Raw genomic sequence first — 23,128 nt, 5'->3', positions numbered from 1 at the left:
ATTTTTTTTGTCTTCGGTAAATAACGCGGTAGATGTTTATTGGATGAAATGGATTTAGTAATGAGCCAATAGGAGAGATTTTGATGAAAATATGACTCCCCTCCGCCCTCGTAATGGGCTAAACTGCCACACTGCTCCTGGTGACGGCGAGCTCCTATTTCTTGATTGGCTATCGAATTTTGATGGGTTGTTCTTAGCCAATTACGAGATCGGAAGCGTCCGACTCATGCTATAAGCGTAAAGACGGCACGTCATCTGCTACTCTTTCTTGTGGTTTCTCAGAGAAGTAGCGAAAACCGGTGAAGTCTCGGAATTTTAGGTAGAATTAACTTATTACAAGCAATTTAGGTGGACGACCATGGCCTCGGGAGGAGAGTAAGTAAAAAAATAGCGTAGATTGAATCGATTATCATTTTTATATAATTGCTAGCTTTAACCGTGTGAAATCCCAATTGGTTCGAATACGTTAGTATTTCTAGTTAGCTTAATGCTAATGCATTGCCGAGTTTGATAGCAAATGAGCTAACGGGGTCAGATACTTCAATCTCCGCACTTTTTTTTTCGAATTCTATCAACCATTCTTAACCAGAAAAAAACGACAGTTTTGTCAATACATCGTGATGATTGATTGGATACATGTAGTTGGATAACTGTGTGACAGTGAGCTCACAGCGCAGTCATCCTGTCGTGTTTCTGTGCTAACGTTAGCTTAGTAGCAGTGTCAAGGCCAAAGCCATCCACCATCACACCAAGAAATTGGCCCGTCCGCTATTGGCCTATTTTTAGATTTTGGGAAAACCAGTTACAGGGACAAGTACATGCTACAAAGTGTTTAACACTACCAAAACGGTTGTATGATGGGCTAGTGGGTAGACAAATGAAGCCGGTCGGCAGTTTTGTCCGCGGTGAGCTAGCTGTCTTCAACTGCTGCGCTACAGTGCAATTAAACATGCTAATAGACTAGTACATCTAAGTCATTATACGTGGGTTATATTCATCGTTAGCCCAGACGTTTTTGCACTACATTAAACTTTTAAAGGTTATTAAATAGTAGTGACAACGTTTAGTATTATCTTTAGTTGTAACGTAAATCGTTAGATGAAGGGCATGGCTAACAAAGTTGTTTTCATATTCTTTTGCTGTGTCATCTGGGTTTTCTTGCTAGCCTGCCGGTTAGCGCAATGCTAACATTAGCAACCTAAAAGAGAAACCCTAGAAACTGGCAACGAGTTTTCTCGAAACGCGTCAGCTGAGACATAAATGTATGGTTAATTCATATCTACAGTTGATCTTCGTGTACTCTACGAATAATAATAAAAATTTGAATAGCGCAATTCTGTCGCCCAGTGTTGTGTAATAGATCCGTTAGCATGTCTTGAAACTAGAAAAAGCAGAAAATTGCATTTGTATGTATGCATTAGTAAAAGCAACCCAGACTCGTAAACACTAAAAAGTAAATTTAGGCCGGTAATAGGAAATGTCTGTGCTTAGTTAGTTCGTTGTAAGACTCATGCCGAATTTAAAATGGTACTCAAGCTAAAAAAAAAAAAAAAAAAAATCTTGGCAATATTTATTTTTCTTTAAAAAGAAAAATAACTAGTTAAAAAAAACTCTTATAAATACTTGATCTATAGAACTTTGTTGATATCAACCAAAATCAACATTAAATACAAGTTTATTTAAGAAATAGGTATCAGAATTTCTTTTGAATAATATTCAGCTTTAAATACTCAAAACCTATTCACCTAAATTAAGAAACTTTTATAACTGTATTCTTTTATTGTATTGCCTAACTAGCTGTTTTGTACTGTACACACATAACTGTAATACCTTATTTTTAGGATGGAATCAATCTGTGTTTTTGACAAGCTCAGTAGCATTTGGTTTCAAGCCTCAGTTTTATTGATTAATATGTAACGATAGAGCAAAGTTAGCTGCTTTATTGACAGATTTATCAAAGGTTGTGGTTGATTAAAATGATTGTACTTTAAATGTCATTTCTTTAAGGTCTGTGAATCAAACAAAAAAAATTAGAAAACATGTTAGAAGTTTATAATTTTTAGGTCTTTTAGATATTCTTCACATCGCCCCTTTTTATTTTTCTATGTTGAGATTTTTGACAACTTAAAAATGTATTTGTATATTAACACGGTTTTTCTTTGTCAACACAGCTCCAAAAATGATGATTTATCAACAGCAATCCTGAAACAAAAGAGCAGGCCCAACAGACTGATTGTTGATGAGTCTATCAATGAGGACAACAGTGTAGTCTCTCTGTCTCAGGTAAAAAAAAAAGGTTTATTCTGAGCTAGAGCAACAAAATCAAATTCTCTCAAGTGTAAAGATTATTAATAACATTACTTTTCAATCAAGGCCAAAATGGATGAGCTGCAGCTCTTCCGTGGAGACACAGTGCTGATGAAGGGAAAGAAGAGACGAGAGACTGTGTGCATCGTACTCTCCGATGACACCTGTTCAGATGAAAAGGTTCGCATGAACAGGGTGGTGCGCAACAATCTGAGAGTCCGTCTCGGTGATGTCATCAGGTGAGAAGCCTGCTTTTTTGTATTTTAATCTCCACCCAGTACCATGTGTAACATGGTTTTTAATGTCACCCTCAGCATTCAGCCATGTCCTGATGTCAAATATGGGAAAAGGATTCACGTCCTTCCAATAGATGACACAGTAGAGGGAATTACTGGGAACCTGTTTGAGGTTTACCTGAAGCCATACTTCTTGGAGGCTTACAGGCCAATCCGCAAAGGTGATTGCTGAGATCCATTGTTAAGTTAAAGACCGATGCCAGTCTATTTTACTGTAAAACACAATGTAACCATTATTTCTCTTAAGGTGACATCTTTCTGGTCAGAGGAGGCATGCGTGCAGTGGAGTTTAAGGTGGTTGAGACAGATCCTTCCCCCTACTGTATCGTTGCTCCTGACACAGTCATTCATTGTGAGGGTGAGCCAATCCGGAGGGAGGTGAGTTTCAGATGTTGGCCCTGGCGGGAGGGAAAGAAATCCAAATAAAGGAAAACTTAAACATTGTATATTTAAACATTTAGGATGAGGAAGAGTCTCTGAACGAAGTGGGCTATGATGATATTGGAGGAGTAAGGAAGCAGTTGGCCCAGATCAAAGAGATGGTGGAGCTGCCTCTCAGACACCCGGCACTGTTTAAGGCCATAGGAGTCAAGGTGAGGAACGCTAACCTGAAGGGAAAATATGGTACTGAATCACACAAGTGGTTTTGTGTGTGATAAATGGGATTGTACACTTAAAATTAAAAAAAAATTTTTTTTAAATAAAGCTCTCACCCCACATTTTTTGTTTTCGTTTTAAATAAGCCCCCTCGTGGAATCCTGCTTTATGGACCCCCTGGAACTGGAAAAACTTTAATCGCCAGGGCTGTGGCCAATGAAACTGGAGCGTTCTTCTTTCTTATTAATGGTATGAATATATCCGTTTGGATGTAAAGTTTTCTAGTATGGGTGAGATGATGCTGAAAGTCAGTGTTCTGATTGGCTATGCTTGTATTTATCTGAATCGTTGTGTTCAATGATATTTTCTTGTTAAAGTATCGTTCTCTCTATTTCAGGCCCGGAGATCATGAGTAAGTTGGCTGGAGAGAGTGAGAGTAACCTGAGAAAGGCCTTTGAAGAAGCTGAGAAAAATGCTCCTGCCATCATTTTTATTGATGAACTTGATGCAATCGCTCCAAAGAGAGAGAAGGTGAGTAATGTAGGGTGGTAACTTTGTCGGTGCACTATGAGTTTTAGGTTCAGGCCCTTGAAAGCACAGCAATTCTTTGTGTATCTTCTCTTTTAAATTCATGTACTAGTGACTGTATTGGCTATGTGCTTTAGATTAGCTGAGACAAAAAAAATATAGACACATTTTACTAATGGCACTCTGCTTTTTCAGACTCATGGGGAGGTGGAGAGGCGCATTGTGTCACAGCTGCTGACTCTTATGGATGGTCTGAAACAGAGAGCTCATGTGATTGTCATGGCTGCCACCAACAGACCCAACAGCATCGATCCGGCTCTCAGGAGATTTGGTAAACAGTCTTTAGAAGCCCTTAGGTCGCTCGTTTTAGATTTCACCCCGCAGCCTTTTATTATTTGAATGTCGACTAGGCCTGCACAATATACCGCAAATTTATTGTTATCGCAATATCAAGCTGTGCAATATGCATATCGCAAAAGACAGCAAATTTGCAATAAATGGTTACCTTAGATGTGGCCAAACAATCTTATGGCAACTTGAAGTGTTTAATGGATTGAAAGTATCCCTTTCTGCATTTGAGCAATCAGGTGGACCCCTTCACGTTGTTAACTAATCGGATTGCGCCCTATTATGTTGTATGTTCGCCTCCTATGTCAACAAGGGTCATTTGTAGTATAATTTTTAAGCTGTTGTAATGGAATGGGAATAATATTTTTGGTTGTTTTGCTAATTGTTTATATACCGCAAATTATATCGTTATCGCAATATTAATCACTGATATCGCATATCGCGAGTTTTCTTCATATCGTGCAGCCCTAATGTTGACTTAAAATGATCCTGTGCAGTTAAGACTTTTGAACATCAGACCTACTTTCAACCATAGAATTTAAGTTGCACTCTATTCCTAAATGTTTGGGTTTTTTTAAGTTTCATTTTAATAAGAAACTTTTTCTTGTTAATGAAACAAATTGTTTTTCCAAACCAGGTTTTCTTAAGAAATCCTGTGGCTTGTTCATTTTGTTTGAAAATGCATTGCAAGTTAAGCTGCTAACATGTTGAAACAAAATTTCTTGCTGGCACTTTAGAAACTATTGTCATCCCAGTAAGGATGAAAAAGTCTATTTCAATTCAAATAAATATATTTTGATTCAATTCAAATTTATAAATTTTCAATTAAATAACTTTTCATATTCTGATTTAAAGAAAAAAAAGAGAATTCCAATTTTTAAAATGGAGGTCAATGTTTTGCCTGGTAAAGAAATTCAACAAATTTAATGAATTAAGTTAGAAGTTTTTAAGTTGATGATCTTATAAATTTTAGGTTTTTAGATAGATGGTAAACTTCTTCATTTTCATTGATCCAATTTTATTTTCACACCTTTCCATTGTAGGCCGTTTTGACAGAGAAGTGGATATTGGCATCCCTGATGCAACCGGCAGATTGGAGATTCTGCAGATTCACACCAAGAACATGAAACTGGCTGATGATGTGGACTTGGAACAGGTTTGTGCCTTCAAAAGTCCTTTATTTTTGTCCAAAATACAACATGTTCAAGTAGATGCCTTTTTCTTGATAAATGATAAATTTCTTTTTTCTATTAGTTTGTGAATATTTTAAGTTAAAATGTAATTAATCATTATCGCAGGTTTTTTTTACATAGTGGTGTAACTTTGGTTTCTACAGTGAATTTGATTGTCTTTTGCAGGTTGCCAATGAGACCCATGGTCATGTAGGTGCAGATCTGGCTGCTCTCTGCTCTGAGGCTGCTCTCCAGGCCATTAGAAAGAAGATGGACCTGATCGACCTTGAGGACGAGACCATCGATGCTGAAGTCATGAACTCACTTGCTGTTACCATGGATGACTTCAAGGTAAACCTGTAATGGAATCGTTTGAAATCATATAGTAGTCCATTAGTACACACAGCTAGCACTGGGCTGGATCAATGCTAACCCGATCAGTGCTGTCTTGCAGTGGGCTCTGAGCCAGAGTAACCCATCAGCACTGAGGGAGACGATTGTTGAAGTTCCCAACATCACCTGGGATGATATTGGAGGTCTGGAAGATGTTAAGAGAGAGCTGCAGGAGTTGGTCCAGGTATGTGTAACATCATATGAAAGTGCCGGGATTGAAATGTCTGGGACTGTGGTAAATGTGCATCCTCCTTCCCTTAATTCAGTACCCAGTGGAGCATCCAGACAAGTTCCTGAAGTTTGGCATGACCCCTTCCAAAGGTGTACTTTTCTATGGTCCCCCTGGTTGTGGTAAGACTCTGCTGGCCAAAGCAATTGCCAACGAATGCCAGGCAAACTTCATCTCCATCAAAGGACCTGAGCTGCTCACCATGTGGTTTGGAGAGTCTGAGGCCAACGTCAGGGAGATATTTGACAAGGTAAGCGACCCCCCCCCCCCCCTTTTTTTTTTTTTTTAAAGAATTCATACATAAAGTTGTAAAACGAAATAAACCTGTTTGGTTTTTGTCTTGTCTCCAGGCTCGTCAGGCTGCTCCATGTGTTCTCTTCTTTGACGAGCTTGACTCCATAGCTAAGGCTCGTGGCGGCAACGTTGGTGATGGCGGTGGAGCAGCTGACCGCGTGATCAACCAGATCCTGACGGAAATGGATGGAATGTCGAGCAAGAAGAATGTCTTCATCATCGGAGCCACAAACAGACCAGACATCATTGACCCTGCCATTCTGAGACCCGGCCGCCTCGATCAGCTCATCTACATCCCCTTGCCCGATGAGAAGAGCAGGATCAGCATCCTGAAGGCCAACCTCCGCAAGAGTCCCATCAGCAAGGTGACAGTTGTTCCTCCCACCACCAGGATGTATGAAGCTTTATCTGTGTAACAAAAGTTGTGTAGATTTTTCTGAAGGTCCACCAACTGTGGCATTTGTTTTCAAATCCAATGTAAAAGCAACTTTGGTATTATTGCACAAATGTTCTCTCCACTTGGAAAAAATAAACTAATAGTTTTACAAAATTTAGGATGTGGACTTGGACTTCCTGGCTAAGATGACCAACGGCTTCTCTGGAGCAGATCTTACCGAGATCTGCCAGCGGGCGTGCAAACTGGCCATCAGAGAGAGCATTGAGAGTGAGATCCGCAGAGAGAGGGAAAGGCAGACCAACCCATCTGCTATGGTCAGGACTGTTCAAATGCTGCTTATCCTGGAATGAACATCTGCACTGCTTGGGATTCTTTGTGGACCTAACCATTTCCATCCTGTTTTTTTGTGCCGTCATGCCCTCACAGGAAGTTGAAGAGGACGATCCTGTTCCAGAAATCAGGAAAGACCACTTTGAAGAAGCAATGAGATTTGCTCGCCGTTCTGTCAGTGACAATGATATTCGCAAATATGAGATGTTTGCTCAGACACTGCAGCAGAGCCGTGGATTTGGAAGCTTCAGGTCTGTAGCTGTGAAATTGGAATGTTTTTCCAATGTGGAAGATGCTGAAGTACTTCTAATGAGCAAATAAGTCAACAGCAGCCAAAGCTGCATTTTGTTTAGGGGGGCATCCTAATACGACAATGGCCTCAGAAGGATTGTATTATCTGTTTACAATATTAGAAAATTGTTGGGTTTCACAAAAGTAGGTAATAAGTTTTCTTGCCTTTCAGGTTTCCCTCTAGTACTCCTGGAGGAAGTGGTCCAAGTCATGGTGCAGGCGGAGCGGGAACTGGTCCGGTGTTCAATGAAGATAATGATGATGATCTTTACGGATAAAAGCAGACTGCCCCTCAGTGGCCAGTACTGGGATCACACCTGTACAAATTCTCACCAGATTCCACATTTTTAGGACTTTGTGCTTCTTTCATGTTTTTTTTTTTTTTTATTCTCCCCCCCCCCATATTGAGAAAGCATGTAGCTTATTGGCTTACCCTGACTTCATTCTGAGTTGGGGATTTTGGAAATATAAGGTGAGTCAGACGCAGAGTTTCTTCTCAGTGGGGTGGCTGGGTGACTGGGTTTCTTTTTTTTTTCTTTTTTTTTTTTTTGAGTGGCCTCATTCTCTGTATTTCTCAACACAAATGGCTATGCTGATTGGAATATGTGCGAGACTTGGAAAGACAAAAAAAACACATTGCTGATATTTCTCCTTTCTTTTTTAAAATAAACAGTAGCATATAATGTATTACAGATTTGTCAAGGTTATGTTGTTGAAAATAAAATCTGAAGAAATTGAAATATTTTGTTTTTTGTGTTTCCTCTTTAAGGGCAAAGATTCCTTATGGCATCTAACCCCCTAATTATTTTTATTTAAACCCACATCTTTGCATGCAAACTGTACACAATCCTAGCTAATGATGCAAAAGATGGGTGTTGGCAAGAGTTTTTATTTTTTCCACTTAACTACAGAAGGTCTCGTTTAAGCTTCAGTGTTTTAATGCTGCTAAAGGAAAAAATGAAAATGTATTGACTGGAAAGCAGTTCTGTCAGTCAACAGTGTCACTCCTAAAGTGTGTCCTTGTTGGCATTTATTCCCAACAAGTTAGTTGGTCTTGAGTGTAGACTCAGTAGGCGTCGTGGAAAGGGAAATGTGGATGTTCTGCATCTCTCCACACTGTCTTGCCATCCTTCTGTAAAAGAGTTGGAAATGTTTTGGTCAGAAAATGCAAATTGCAAGAAAAAACAATTCATTTAAAAAATGGTATACATGGTTTACACTTTTTTTGGGTATCTGTTTTTTTTCTTTCTTTCTAGAATTCCCAATAACTTCATGATCTGAACTAACATTTCTCCATACATCCTAAATTTCTAACCAGGCCCTTAGTAAATTCACAGCCTGAGCTTTTTTGCCTACAGTAATTGGAGCTTTACCCAATAGAGTTGTGGTGCAATACTTCATTTGACCATTAAGTGACTTGAATTCCCCCCCCCCCCCCCCATTAAGAGTGGGGGAGAGCACATAGGTTCATACATTGAGTTCTCACCACTGCTGTCGGAACGATGAAACGCCTCTTGCAGCTGAAAGAATTGATCAGCTTCATGTCCTCTTGCGACAAGTTGAAATCAAACACGTTCAGGTTCTGCTGGATTCTGGAGAGCGTAACACTTTTGGGGATGCATGCCACGCCCCTCTGAATGTGCCACCTAAGGTGTGAGATGATTACGTTTTAGTTTTCTGTTGGATCTGAAGGCGTATGTGAGTTGTAAAGATGGTTGGTCATACCTGAGGATCACCTGAGCAGGTGATTTCTGGTATCTTTGAGCGATTACCCCCAGTTTAGGATCCTCCAGTAGACTGGGTTCATCTGGAGATGCCCAGGGTCTGTCTCCACTCCCCAGAGGACTGTAGGCCGTCACACAAATTGCCAAAGACCTGAAAACAGAAGAAAAGAGTGCGGTTTATGAAGAGTTTTGAATAGTCTTAGAAGAAAAGTTAAGATCTTCTGTGTCTCACTTACTGACAGTGTGACAGAAGGTCTGCTTGAGACAGATAAGGGTGGCATTCTACCTGTAATGTAAGACTTTAATTCTCAGGTTCTCATTTTGTAATGAATTGTAATTTAATTAAAGATGTAGAAATAGTTCAACCTGGTTCACCACAGGTTTGTGTTTTGCTACACGGATGATTTCCTCCATTTGCCTAGCATTGAAGTTGGACAATCCTATAGCCTTCACAAGACCTTTATCCACCAGGTTCTCCATGGCTTTCCAAGTATCTCTGTAGTGCGTGTTAGAGTAGCAGATGGTTCCATCGTTTCTTCGGGGCATCAGCTCTTTCCCTTTCCTGAAACGTCAGCATAGTGTTTGTGATAAAATGCATCTGTTTTGCGGGGCACGTTCTCCTAAATACCACTCACTGAAAAGCCATGGGCCAGTGCATGAGGTAAAGGTCCAGATAAGAAAGACCCAAGTGGGCCAAACTGGTCCTGCAGGCGTCTTCCACATCCTCTGGATCATGCTTGGTGTTCCACAGTTTGGAAGTCACAAAGAGCTCTTCACGCCTCAGAGTCTGGTGTAAAAAGGACCATGCTCGTGCAAATGTACTTAAACTGAATCCATTAAAAATAAAATCAAAAACATTTAAAAACCCTTTGACCTTGAGGGCTGGTATACTTTGGTTCCAACCTTTACCTTTGTGGTAATTTTCCTCAGCTAAACGTGTTGAATACAATTTAGATTTATCCTAGCATTAACAGTAGTTTGGAAATGAAATGCTGCACAACCAAGATCGGATGGGCCAATTTATTGATCGAGCTAATGTGATAAAAAAAAATAACAAAATTGACTTACGGTTCTGCTTCTTAGCTCACTAATCAACAGTAATACCCAATTTTAGTGAAAAGCGTCTTACCTTCCCCGGACCAACACACAGAGCCAGAGCCTCTCCAATCTCCTGCTCATTGCCGTAGACTGCAGCACAGTCGATGTGCCTGTAGCCACATTCTAAAGCTGCCACCACCGCCTGTTTCACCTGAAAATGCATGGATTCTCATGCTCTTTAGGATTCAAGCTTGGGTTTCGGTGACAAGATCTGCATATTTATAACTGTACCTGTCCTGCAGAACTCTTCCACGTGCCGAGTCCAATCATGGGCATCCTCTGGCCCGATGAGAGAGTCACAAAAGTGCCCATGTTGCAACTTTGAGGACCTGCCGATGGAGAGACGGCTACAGTGGAATGTGTCAGGTTTACTCCTATGGGGAGTGGGTACAGTGACCATTCAGTCCTAACACTCTGTTACTCATACACCCACACATGGATTCATTAATTATCCTTTGGGGACAATTGAATGTGTGAGTTTTCAAAGTAATTCTGGTTATGGTTAAGACATGTAAAGCAGTTTGAAATGAACTAGGTTTAAGGTTAGGCTTTGTAAATGGAAGGGAATGAACTCAACATCCCCATGAGAATAAATGCAAAACTGGGTGTCTATGAATTCTGCATATAAAAAAAAAGAGAATGCATTAGCTATCCAGCATAAAAACAGCAGACAAAATTTCAGTTGACCTACTTCTTTTTTCTCTTTGAGTCAAACAGCTCAGCGGATATTTAAACTTTGAAGGAAACATACCACACAGCCAGAAATGGCTGATATTGCCATTAGGCACAGTTTATTGTTGCAGACTTTAAGCATCCTGCATGCAGCTTACCATTTTCCAGTTCTATCTGCACTCTAACACTTTGATCGTTAAAACACAGCCATCATCTCAGTCTCCTAAAGCAGATCGCCTCACCTGATTCCTTTCAGCTACAGCTGCATGTCAAAAGGCGAATAATCGGACCAAATACGATCAAATCTCTTTTTTGTTCTTACCTTGAATCACTTATAAAGTGAGGTTTGCGTCCATCTGGGTTTTGGCAGCGTGAGGTCGAAGTCTCTCTTTATTTATCCATAACTAGCAGTGATGGGAAGTGTCCAAACTCCACTGTGCTCACAGTTAAACATTGATGCCAGAATCCCCCAAGATAAAAAACAAGAAACAACATTTAGTTGTTTTTGTTTTGGCTGAACTGATTATTTTTCCTATTTAAACACTTTTTTGTTCAGTTTCAGAAACCTAACATGTTGCTCATCAAACATAAAATGTAACATTTCAGTAAAACGTGTTTCTATTTAGTATTATGGCTGGAATTGGTGGTGACATCCCTCTTTAGTTAGAAAATAAGAATGAATGCTGTTAGACTGGTATTCAAAGGGATTTTTGTTGATTTTTTTCTCTCTCTTTGCTTCAAGATATTAGTTATATTTTTATCAGACGACACATTTCCAGTGCATTATGTAAATCAGCAAATCTAAAAAATACAAATATGGGTCACATACATGTCTTGCTAAGAATAAAAAAAGGGGTTTGCTGCTTTAAAAAAAATAGAAACTGTGTTAAAAGTTCAAGGGAACTTAAAAGGTTTTTTCAGAATATAAGGAAGTGACACCAACTTGACACATTTTAGTTTATTTGTTCCATTCTGAAAAGTTAATAAATAGTTTTTTTTTAATGTACATCAGCACAGTCTTTCAGCAGCAGCTGCTGCTTTTATTGGTTACAGCCACTCTTCATTGTCTTCAGAGGCTTTAGGAGGCAGGCTAGTCACACAGACTAGGCGTTCTGATCTGTTCCATCAACTCTTTAGTTTTGACAGAATCCACAAACCCGAATTAATCAATCATCAGTTGAACCCATTCAAAGCCCCTGCAACTGAGACCCAGAACAGCCTCTGGAAAGTTAAAAATAACACTGAATGAGAATTTCTACCAACTGATCATTATGGCAAAGTTTAAAGTACAGTTCCTCCAGTGGCCAGATGCATTCATCACACCACAACAATCCCATGAAACCAGCAGATATACCATTTATTTTTTGGCAATGCTCACGTTAGCACCAAAACATGGCCTTCAAATGCCACAAGTGAGAACAGAATGTCCACAACCAAAATTGCGGAGCAATCTAGGCCTTTTAAGGTAAAAAAATGAGGCCATGATTCTGGTCCTCCAGGAAATCCATCCTGAACTTAGATAGCACTTTACCAATACATAGACCAATCTCTCAGTCTCATTTCTTCTCTGCTTACAGTACTTTATGAACTTCACATGTTTTGATAGCTTAATTTTCCTCAGTTGTGAATGTCTCACACAGCATTGAGTCTTACGTTCAAACATGTCTGTTTGTATACATTACAACATCACCTACCTCTGAGTTTTTGTCGCGTATAAGGTTGGTGTGGCACTGGGCTAAGGCACCTATGCCGCTTAGATAATGAGCAAAGGCTATTCAGTTCAGAGCAGCCAGCAGCTCAGAAGAGAAAGCACCCATTTAACATGTAGATTATAAATTCTGAGCTCACACTGCTCTTACAGTGTATGATTGTCATTTCCAAACTTATCCATGGAACTAAATTACATCGATATAAACCATAAAGCACTGGGGCTTTACGTGTGTCATGGAATTCCCTGTGTTAACAAACTTTGAGGGAGACTGATCATAACAAAAAAAGCTTATGCACAGAGCTGAATTGAACTAAATCCCATGTCCAGTTTTAGTGTGCACTGAACATATTACAACTGCTAGCACAATCAAGGTACAAAGAAAAACATCTTATTTTAAAATTTTTAGGAAAGAAAATTTCAGAAAAAAGTCCTTTTTACTTGAAAAATTCCTAACAGGTCATATAAAAAAAAACAAGGTTTGAAGACTTGAAGAGCTTATAAAACCAATAACAAATCCGTACAAAGCTGCTAAGAAAAAAGGAGCCCGTCAAAGCCACAGTTCCTCAGCTTCACCGCTCGAATCCTTTTGCAGGAGCGTGAGCCAAATCTCCTCAAACTCCTGGGGAGAAGTCCCAGGCATCCGTGTAACGCTGCATGCACTGAAACAGGAAAAGGAGAGGGAAACTACCTAACTACTAAACAGAAGATCAAGAATTTTTACTGGTAGTTCTTTTTTCTGGATCTAGACTGGTGTGTGAGGCGGTGGAGGGAAAAAAAAAGGATGCTCTTTTAGGATGAGGGAAGGTGTTGTCGGATAATCTCTCGGGACTGCGGTGGGATCCTATCAGGAAAGCGAACAGAGAACTCCACGATGAGGTCACCCCGCTGCGACGGGTTCTTAGGAAAAGGAAGGCCTTCGCCTCTGAGCCGCTTCACCATTCCCGGCTTGATGATGTCAAGGCAGGGGAGCGAGATGACCCGGTTTTCCAGCGTGGGAATACTAACGGTGCAGCCACAGAGAGCCTAGACAGGGGAAAAACACACAGAGGGTTAACATCCTTCCAGCACAAGAAATGCCAAAGCCATTAATATCTCTGTGACATCATGTTTTCCATGAGTTAAAACTGGAGTTTATCATCCCCCACCTCATGTTATCATAAGACAAGCTTTGTTGTTCTTTCTGTGTTGGTTGCATGCTAATGTGTTAAGTTTCTAGATTCTTTCTGTGTTTCTTGCTTTTATATCAACATGGAAACCCAAATCTAAAAGGGCATCCTTAAGGACCGCCTGTGAGTGAACACACCACTGCTGCATTTGGGTGTTCTTGTAATTGTTAAATTTTAACTGCTATTTCTGGGAAAATTTACAACTTTTTTAAAGACAAGTCGTCTTTATACAGACTCGGAAAATGAAAAAAATAATGTTTTTTTCCAACTTCTAGTTAGCTCCAAGGCTAATGTTACTGTGAATATAGATCACATTTAGGCTTCCACTGGTAATGGTTGGGGTTGGGCTTTGCAGATGAATGGAATAGAAGTCAATGGAATCTCCCCCTAAGAACAACTGTCAAACTAGTGTTAGTGTGTGTTGCTTTTCTTTTTTTACCTTGTTAGGGCCTCATCAGATAATCAGCAAGTTGTCCTTTTATGGGGATTAAAACACATTTTACAGGTTGCTGGTAAGGTTTACAGGATGTGGTTTGACACTAAATAACACGAGATGGAATTAGATTTGATTTTAGATGTACAAAATGCTGTGTGTTTTTGTGTGTCTATGTGTGGGTATTGCAGAGGAGACTAATATTAGCAACAGTCTCATAACTCGGGCTAATGAGTTGAAGCAGGAATTGGCTGAGCTTGTAAATACTTGGGGGGCTTGTCAGATCCACACACTCATGGGTGCACTACCTCCCCTCACAGACACAGACAAAACTTTAACTCCTTATCACAATGCCCCATGAATCTAGCCCAACCGTCAAACCACTCAGAGAGCCCGTTTTTAATAGACCAGAACAAGTAATTACACCCACAGCTCAGTCATTAAGTGTACTCTTGAACAAACTGTTCCTCCTTTATGAGGCAGATGGTTTTAAGGAATGAAAACCATGAAATTGAAGGAAAAATATCAATTATTCATCACTTGTAATTCACAGTGTAAAATGTTTGAGTCAATCATTTAAGTAATAAAAATTAAATAAAAACGTATAACAAGCAATACCTTAGTTTGTTTTAAAAGTAAGAATGATTATTTTTTCACTTCTCATAGATATCACATGAAGCTTTAAGGGGACTTTACTTATACTTTATGAACCAAAAATAAACAGCGAGACTCCTCCAGTGCATCAAATTATTCTAGTTTTACTATGCCATTATATTCTCTGTAACCAAGCTAATTTCCAAATAATCATAGGAATCTTTGAAATGTTAAGCATCCCACTTTAACAGGGTCACAAAAATGTCCAACTTTAGCAAATATGATTATCAACACTAAAAGGAAATTTTAGTTTCCCAGGTATTTCATAGGTATTTGGTATCTTGAACAAACAATAAGACATGAGGATTATCAAGAGGTTTGATAAGCTGAATGAACTGGGAACAATAACTGTATATATTTTTACTTTTTTTGACTGGTAGTTTTGTCTGATTTTGGCAAAAATAATAGACTTAGTCAACAAATATTGTAGAGTTTGTCCAAAAAAGGTCTTTAACTAAAATAATACACACAAAATTAGCATTCAGACACATAGGACTAATAAAGTCTTTAAATGTTATGAAGTATAGATTTGTCCCTATTAAGGCACATTTAACATCTGGAATGTGTTAAATGGAATCATTATCAAACTTAGTGAAGGTTATCACTTTGAGATCATTTTAAATGCACCTTTGTATATTTCTTTTGAGTTAACCATGGTGATATAAATATAAAATGTGTGCTAGTAGTCCTTACGCCTCATCCTTGGGACATTTTCTACTTTAAATGTTCAACCCAATTTTCACATCAGTACTCTTTCATGAGTGCATTGTGCATTACTGCAATGCTAATAAGAAGACAAAGTAGGTCTGACCCAAATCACACAGACATGTAAATAAACATTTCCTTCAGTAGTCAATGTTGTCTTCATTTTTACTTATTTTACAAAACCTCAAGGTCTACATTTTGTCATGAGGTAACACGTGACAATGTCCTTTAAAAAGGAAGACAAATATGATGGAGCCTTTACAAGTGTTTATAGCTTTGTGTCCTATTTTTTTGAGTAATTCATCCACCAAGGTAGTAAAAACATCCGTTCAAAATGGGATTTAGACATCAGAAGTATAAATACTGAATGAAGGTTTCCAGCTGGACTGTTTAAGATGGACGTGGAGCTAATAATAGGCATTCATTTGCTAAATGGGGTCTAAGTTAGAATTTCTACAGCCTTTGTTTCGACATTTAGATCCTTGAGTTTTGCTAAAATCTGCAATCCTACCAGTGGCTCATAAAGTACTAGTGCTTCTGCTTGTATTGTCTTACCTCTGACATGTGATACATGCTATCACATGTGAGGAATGTTCTATTAGTTCTGTTGGTGAACTTATCTGACAAAGATGACAGTTGCCATTTACCCACTACATTCAGTTGTGTGAGACTTCATTGTGATAGACACTAGAGGCTCATCTTCTTGTTATAAACACTTCCATTGAGTAATGTGAATCTCTAGCGCAGACACGGGTTGCCATGGTGCTTCACACATACTGTACTGCCAGCTGATCAGAGGATCCATTGATGGCAAAAGCCTCAGCTCAGACTACAATACCTCAAAGGCTGGCCAACAAGCCAATAGACATTAGCTACTCTTGTACGATTTCTCACCAGAACAGCATTTATTCCTTGAGTCTGTATGTTGATTGTCATTTTAATGTACATACTTAAACTTTTATGTTTTGTTTTGAGTCATCAATCCTCTCACAGAACTCTGGACTTGTTTCCAACCTCAATCTAAAAGTGCACCATCATAAAATGTCTGTCAGTGTCTATCTGTTTGAGGCTGTTCAAAGATCAGCATTTCATTTTTAGAGCCCAACAGCTACAATTAGCATCTATATGTGTCTGGATGTGGGTTTTGCATCTGAACTGAAAGCTGCATTTAGAGGTTCTAGAAATTTTTGTCTTGGTCTTATGGTATCACATTACACTGGCTTCATTGGTTCCCAAGACAACTTTCCTGTTGTCCGTGATATAGTTGAGTTTTAAGGGATTCACTGAGTTATTGGATACAATCAATGCTGTCACAGTGATGACAATTTCTAAAGACCCTCAAAAATGTCAAGCTCTGCAGCTCGTGAGTAACGGCTGAAAACGAATGCTTGCAGAGCATCCAACGCTTTCAATTTGTCAAAAATAATTACATCTCCAAAATATCAACTGGGCTTGACATTCTGCCACTTTCATCTTCAGGTTTTAGACTAAATAACTCAGAGAGAAATGCTCCCAGTGATGAAAATGCATTATCTGTTGGAATAATGAGCAACACTGGGCATTAGGTTTTTATAGTATGCAGCACTTGGCATTTGATTTTCATAGAAAGCAGATGAAAAAAGGAATAATGCAACGCAAGCTTTTATTTGTTTTGGAAACCGAATCATCTGACCCAGTTCTCATATACCCCTGACCCCCACCCCCTCGCCTCAGCCATATCTGTCCCATCCCAATCTGATCTTTTAGTGCAAAGGAACTAAGTCTATTCTCTGGCTGTGCTGATAAAGGAAGAAGGGTTTTAGGTGTGGGAGGCCCAATATGCAAATTTAATCACTGTCTAATCACATAAAAAAGCATTTTCTCATCTGTGTGACTCACCAAGCCCAGTGTACTGTGACGTGCAGCCTCTGGTGCTTAAAATCTAAGTTCCAATGGTCGTATGCCAGATTTTCTGTTTATTTATTTCAGGAAACGTAAAGAACAATTAATACTTTATATAACTGAAATTAGCCTTTTGTTTTTATATAATGATAAAAAAAGAATGAATAACTATGTATTTATGTACAAGATGTAATATTGGGTCATAGAATCTATTTATTGATTTTTCTTCAAAACAATTTTTGTTATGAAATAAAAACTGTTTTGTTTTAAGAAATAATTTTAATCATACAAATACCTTGATTTTCAGATTGAAACATTTCTTTTCAAGGAAAATAGCATTTAGAATATATAGATTTTCTTTTAAATCAACATGAATTCAGATTAAATTGCAAAAAAATATCAACCCCCAGCCCTTCAAACAACTCTTCTAGCATGTAGGACTCAAGGAAAACCTGCTTGTGAACAACAGACTAGCAAGTGTCACATTTGGAAACATTATTACTGGGATGCACCCGTTGGCCTTATGGTCTGTAAGCGGCTAATTAAATATCCTGATGTAACTATAATAGTTGCATGGATTATCACCACTGTTGCACAACAATCCATCTTTAGTTGAGGCTGTTTGCAAATATGTTTGAAGGTTCAGATGTGTGCACTTGTATTTGTGTTTATGGCTGTGTAGGGCTTGAAGTTTTCAGACGTGGTTGATATTTTTCTTATATGATTTCATTCGGCACCACAGAACCAGTGGGAGTGATGGGTTGAAGTCTGCCACACAGTCACACCAAATTCCTGTTGCCTCTCTAGCACTGCAGTGCCATAGACACTGCCTCCACTGATCCTGCCATCCAGCAATAGCTTCATCTATGCACATATAACTCACTCCAGAAACTATGCTGTTTGATTTCAATCACACCTTTTTACGCAAACAGTTTGCCTTTTGTAAAAAAGTTATTCCAGGTGCCTGTGCCTTTAAGATTCCACTCTATTTCAGTTCCAAACGTTCCCCACTGACTACTAGGAATCAAATTCACATATTCTAAAGAAAAAAGGCCACACAAAAAAAACCACACACGAGTGTTTGGCGAGATGTAGGTTCACGAAAGATGGGCTCACCTCTTTTAGACTTATCTTGCAGTTGTAAATGATGTTGGAACCATCTCTTCTGAAGTGAGTGTGCCCTTTATCTTTTAGAACAAAGGCTATATCGGCAGGAATGTTCTCAGGAGTCTCATCCCCCTCCTTTGGGAAAGTAATCTTCGTCCCCTCTTTCCAGCCCTTCTTGATGACGATGTTGAGGATCTTGTCCTCTGTTCTCATGCTCCTTCCATCTGGGTTCAGCCTGCGGCGGGTGATCTTCATACGCTTGGTGCAGCCGTGGAAGATCTCCTCTAGAGAAACCTTCAACTCATGGACCACTGGAGGGTCTTGATGCTTCCTGTTGTTCCCAGGCCGATCTGATGGAGCGCCTCTTCTCCTGCGGGCTTCCCCCGGGAAGCCATTATTCATCCCGCCTGGAAATCCAAACTGTCTCCCAAAGTGAGTAAAAGGTTCATCCTCGTCCATTTCTGTGTCTTGGTCTGGGTCGTTGCTATGGTCGCCGTGAAAGGGGAAACCATTGGAGCGACTGTGGCTCCGGTTGGAGCCAAAAAACATGTCAAAAGGGTTGGAGCCGCCAAAGAAGGAGGCAAAAGTTGCATGAGGATCTCCATGGAAAGTGTAGTGGTATGTTGAGCTTCCAGGAGCACCTGATGAGCTGCTGCCACCTGTCTTCAACCCTGTGATGGAGAAGAGGGATTAGACCAAATCACACAAGCAATAAAGTTATAAAGTTGGCCTTGGACTCGCCTTCCTCTCCCAGCTGGTCGTAGACCACCCTCTTCTTAGGGTCACTGAGAACCTCATAGGCCTCTGCAATCTCCTTGAACTTTTCCTCTGCGTTGGCATCTGTGTTCTTGTCAGGATGGAAGCGGAGTGCCATGCGGCGGTACGCCTTTTTGATCTCCTCTTCATTTGAGCCTTTGGGAATCCCCAAAATCTTGTAGTAGTCCTTCCCCATTCTTCCAATGTTGGGAGTCAGGAGCCTCTTCTTTGGCTCAGGTTTGGGTCACTAGAAGAGAAAAGACTTTCTTTAAGAGCCTTAAGTAGAAAGTCAGTGTCCAGTCTGGACTAAAAAGCTTCTCTTTGGTGTTTTCAGCCTTATGTTGGAAATAGAAAAAGCTGATTTGTTAACTGTAGCTATGGTTCTGCAATGCCAGTGCAGAGGGATCCCCATCCATCTGCTTGATTAGAGGACGTCTCCTTCTCAACTTTAGGATTATTACTAAAGGAAACGCTTGTGCATTTACAGTATTTGGTGATTATAGCAGAGCAGAAATAAGCCGCTGTGAGTGCCGGATGCAGGTGATCCTGGAGGTCTGCCTCCGCTGTGTTTAACCGGCTGGAAAGGAAACCCAAGCTGACAGGCTAAAGAAAGCCCCATTTATTTACTGAGGCACTGCGGTGCCTCCCAGCACTGTTGGACCACGAAAGCCCCAAGAGGGAGAAATGTCTGCGCCCACCTCAACGAGGAGATGATCGCAAATCCTTTCAGATCGGACATTTAAAGACGAATCTCAACCAGAACTGAAATGAATCTGAAGCTTTCTGTCTGACACCGAATACGGCAACTAAGAGGAATAAAATCCTACCAGTAAGCGACGATGATCGACGATCATTCACACCAGCATGGTCCGGCTTTTATTTCTGCCTTTCTTTCTTCTCTTCAGCCCTGCTGTCTGCCGCCCCGGCTCTGCTGGCTCCTTATAAACTGACGTCAGGACGCCGGGAGGATCCGCTCGGAAATAACCGGTGAGCAAACGCTGAAGCCCGCCTGACGTTTCAGTGGAGCCGCGGACTCACGCTGACAGCAGGGAGCCCGAATCAGAGCTGCGGATGTGCTGCGAGCCGGAGGGACGTGGAAAGCCCGACAAGACAATGACAAACTCTGACAATCAAGACGAAGGGGAGAATCAGGACGCAGATCTTTTGGTTTATTGAAAACAATTCAAGGCTTTTCGTGATCTGACTTTATAAAGTTCAGTTCTGTGCGTGAATAGAGTCGTGCCAGATGAGTTGGTGTAAAAAGGCTCCTGAGTCATATGATGATGACTCCTCACACACCCCCACTTTCATTTTCCATCTTTACAGACCAGGTGGAACCAGAACTCACAGAAATCAGCAGATTTACCTGGATTGCAACATGTCATTAATATAAAACAACTCTGTCTTTACAATACAAAGATACATTTCCTTATGGACACCTCTTGTCCCTCCTTACGAAAAAGTTAGGAACTTATGGTTCTTTAACTGATAAAGCCATTTCTAATAATTCAAAGAGAAATAACTTATTAATTTATTTTATACCTTTCTGATGATTTTTGACTGAGGAGGGGAACCTGGTGCAGTTTGAGACATGAAAGCAAACATCACTGCAGCCCCAATTTCTTAAAACAGTAAAAGTATTACAAAGATTTAAAATCTATCTTTCGTAAAAAAAATCTCTAGCTGTTATTTGAAATAAGTAAACTCTGCATTTATTGGAGTGTTTGCTTTGTAAAAGAATGTGTACTACTACAACTGATTCAAATAATTTGATCCTTATCCCTTGTGCTATCTTAGATGACCCCACCCTTACATTGACGTGTTCTCCCTACCATGACAAAGGTGGAAAGATTTCATGTAATCCATGGACACCAGTGAGGTTCACAAATCATTGAAGAGAAAAGGTTCAGAGCACTGTCTAGTGGGTCTAGATGACCCAACTCCCAATGTTCAAGTGCCTCGGATAGCACAAGGGTTACTTGGTAAATTATGTATACTTATATAGTGCTTTATACTAACTTAAAGGCCCAAGTACTTCAGTCCCACACACACAGATGGTAGCTCCACCGCAGAACACTGATGCCGACCAATAACTACCTGGAGCAATGTGGGGTTCAGTGTTTTTTGCCCAAGGACACATCAATATACAGGTGGCCAAGGTGGGAACTGAACCTGCATCTTTTGATCAGAAGATGACTGTTCTACCTCTGCGCCTGAAGAAAACCCTATAGGCTACTGAGATCTGAGGTTTTGGTAGTCAACCTAACATTTCTTTAGCATTAATATTTGCCAAATTTTAAACTAAAAAGCTAATTCTACATTTATGAATTTACAGAGGGTCAAACACATTTTTTTCCCACTTGACATTCTCACTGTCGTCACTGCTGATCAATCATCAAGCAGCTTCCTCAGCTTTCAGACAAATTGTCATATTAGTGCAGCGCTGCTGAAAGTCTGAGTCACAACTGAGGATTTTTAAAGTGCGCAGGGAGGCACACAAAGCAGAGCAATGTCTGTCTGACAGGGAACAAAAAATTAAGATTGATTTAAATTTGAGTCACCAGACAGATGATAAGATTAGGTGAAAAAAAGTGATTGTACAGAGAGTGAGAGTTTCTGACACCCACAGACATGCTGCGTACATTTGCTCTGTATAGTTTCTGATTTGTACAGCAGCTGCAGGAGGACAGGGGGGGGGGGGGGGTTGTCGGAGAAATTCCCTTTGTCATTTCTGCAGGACTTCTGGTCAGAGCAGCTGTCACGCTTGAACAGCTGCACAGCAGAAGACCTTTATTCATGCAGCCGTGCTTGGCTCAGCCTTTGATATCTCACTGTAACTGTTAGTGCAGTAATTCAATAGGAGAAACAGATTTTTTTCCTTTTTTTTAAGTGTCTGCATTTTAAGTATCAGTCATGAGAAATGCCATCACTTTCCACGTGCTGCTCTCAGACAGAACACACTAAACAGCCCAGGAACGACTATTTCTGACCTGATGCTGGGTTTCCATGGTGACATAGAATCTGCCAGACAGTGATGTGTCTGCCAGGAGTACCCTTTCAGCAGGTCCTGAAGTCACGTGTATACAGTAAATACCAAATGTTTGTGTGTTAGGACGTGGAATGAGGCATCCTATGGAGCCAGTATCAACACAATGTGTTTCATAGATACAGGATGTTTCAGCAAACTTCATCCTCTGAGCTGAGAAGTAGAAATCTGACTAAATGAGGAGTTTATAAAAGACACAGAGTCTGTTTTTGACTTCAAATATGAGGCTTCAATGAATGTCCATGAGCACTCCTCCATCCTCAGTTCCCCCCACCATCACCACCCCCACTTTACATCAATTCATCCTGTAACCATGGAGACCACCATTGCCTGAAGAGAGGTTTGTTCCTAGCAGATGTGTTGATGTCAAGTAAGTATGAAGGTATTCACACAGAACACAGACTTTATCTGAGTAACGCCCTCCTGAGCAATTCTGTATGAAAGCTCTTTTATTTCTTCTTCCTTCATGTGGGTGTCAGTCAAATTTCCTTCATGATGATGCTCAGTTTCTTAGACAAGAAAATTCTAGGAAGGAAACAAGCAGATTTTCAGTAGTTTCCTTCAAAGCAGCTGTCTGTGTGTCAAACATGTGAAGGGGAGAGCATGTCACAAAAGCTGCATGGACATGGTTTATGTTTTATAACATACATATTAGCCAAATACAACATTGGATGGACAACATTTTTGATTGTAATCTAAATTGTTTAACAAATAGGAAGCAGAGTAACTAAAACATGGGCTGTAGAATCCTCTGATTTCCAGAGATCACAGTGCAAAATGTCAGTTTCACTGCAAAAACAGGCCCCTTAGAAATAAAAAAAAACTTTCCCAATTGGCAGATTTATTTTAAACAAGCAAAAGAAATCTACCAATGAGGTAAAAAAAAAAGGTATTACCAAGAATTCTTATTTTTAGAAAAAGGGTCTAGTCGCGAAGTCCTGTTGTCTTACACTAAGATTATTTTGCTATTGAAAAACTTTTTTGATAAGATTA

The 23,128-nt window shown here is 39.9% G+C and overlaps 3 protein-coding genes and 1 long non-coding RNA gene across 7 annotated transcripts; 2 read left to right on the top strand and 2 right to left on the bottom strand.

The window, feature by feature from the left end:
* The first annotated feature begins 93 nt into the window (after window positions 1–93).
* vcp (valosin containing protein) lies at window positions 94–7,922 on the top strand. Its single transcript, XM_004072418.5, has 17 exons — window positions 94–375; window positions 2,172–2,283; window positions 2,374–2,546; window positions 2,622–2,764; window positions 2,851–2,981; window positions 3,065–3,196; window positions 3,347–3,449; window positions 3,598–3,731; window positions 3,924–4,059; window positions 5,120–5,232; window positions 5,435–5,599; window positions 5,703–5,825; window positions 5,908–6,120; window positions 6,221–6,529; window positions 6,720–6,875; window positions 6,988–7,142; window positions 7,355–7,922. Exons 1-17 carry the CDS (start codon window positions 359–361, stop codon window positions 7,458–7,460), a joined length of 2,421 nt encoding a protein of 806 aa, XP_004072466.1. The 5' UTR covers window positions 94–358; the 3' UTR covers window positions 7,461–7,922.
* akr1a1a (aldo-keto reductase family 1, member A1a (aldehyde reductase)) lies at window positions 7,704–11,110 on the bottom strand. 4 transcript variants are annotated; one of them, XM_004072419.5, is made up of 9 exons: window positions 10,999–11,110; window positions 10,236–10,333; window positions 10,036–10,155; window positions 9,542–9,693; window positions 9,273–9,468; window positions 9,143–9,192; window positions 8,908–9,057; window positions 8,669–8,828; window positions 7,704–8,314 (listed from the first exon to the last, which is right to left on the bottom strand). In XM_004072419.5, the coding sequence occupies exons 2-9, from the start codon at window positions 10,314–10,316 to the stop codon at window positions 8,249–8,251; spliced, it is 975 nt and encodes a 324-aa protein (XP_004072467.1). In that variant the 5' UTR covers window positions 10,317–10,333; window positions 10,999–11,110; the 3' UTR covers window positions 7,704–8,248. The 4 variants fall into 4 exon arrangements, with proteins under 4 accessions (XP_004072467.1, XP_011477521.1, XP_023814280.1 ...); XM_011479219.4 differs by having other exon boundaries at window positions 10,236–10,378; window positions 10,999–11,106; XM_023958512.2 differs by having other exon boundaries at window positions 10,236–10,378; window positions 10,919–11,005.
* A 509-nt stretch (window positions 11,111–11,619) lies between these two features.
* Window positions 11,620–20,056, bottom strand: dnajb5 (DnaJ heat shock protein family (Hsp40) member B5). The gene is made up of 4 exons (XM_004072620.4): window positions 19,917–20,056; window positions 19,075–19,336; window positions 18,343–19,004; window positions 11,620–13,410 (listed from the first exon to the last, which is right to left on the bottom strand). Exons 2-4 carry the CDS (start codon window positions 19,283–19,285, stop codon window positions 13,177–13,179), a joined length of 1,107 nt encoding a protein of 368 aa, XP_004072668.1. The 5' UTR covers window positions 19,286–19,336; window positions 19,917–20,056; the 3' UTR covers window positions 11,620–13,176.
* LOC105354736 (uncharacterized) lies at window positions 19,541–20,521 on the top strand. The gene is made up of 2 exons (XR_909295.4): window positions 19,541–19,918; window positions 19,995–20,521. It is a non-coding gene; the product is annotated as an uncharacterized LOC105354736 (long non-coding RNA).
* The last annotated feature ends 2,607 nt before the right edge of the window (window positions 20,522–23,128 follow it).

The sequence above is a fragment of the Oryzias latipes genome, chromosome 9 (assembly GCF_053564925.1).
Source record: "Oryzias latipes strain Hd-rR chromosome 9, Olatipes_Hd-rR_3.1".
NCBI lineage: Eukaryota > Metazoa > Chordata > Actinopteri > Beloniformes > Adrianichthyidae > Oryzias > Oryzias latipes.
This window is presented reverse-complemented; position numbering and strand designations above follow the sequence as displayed.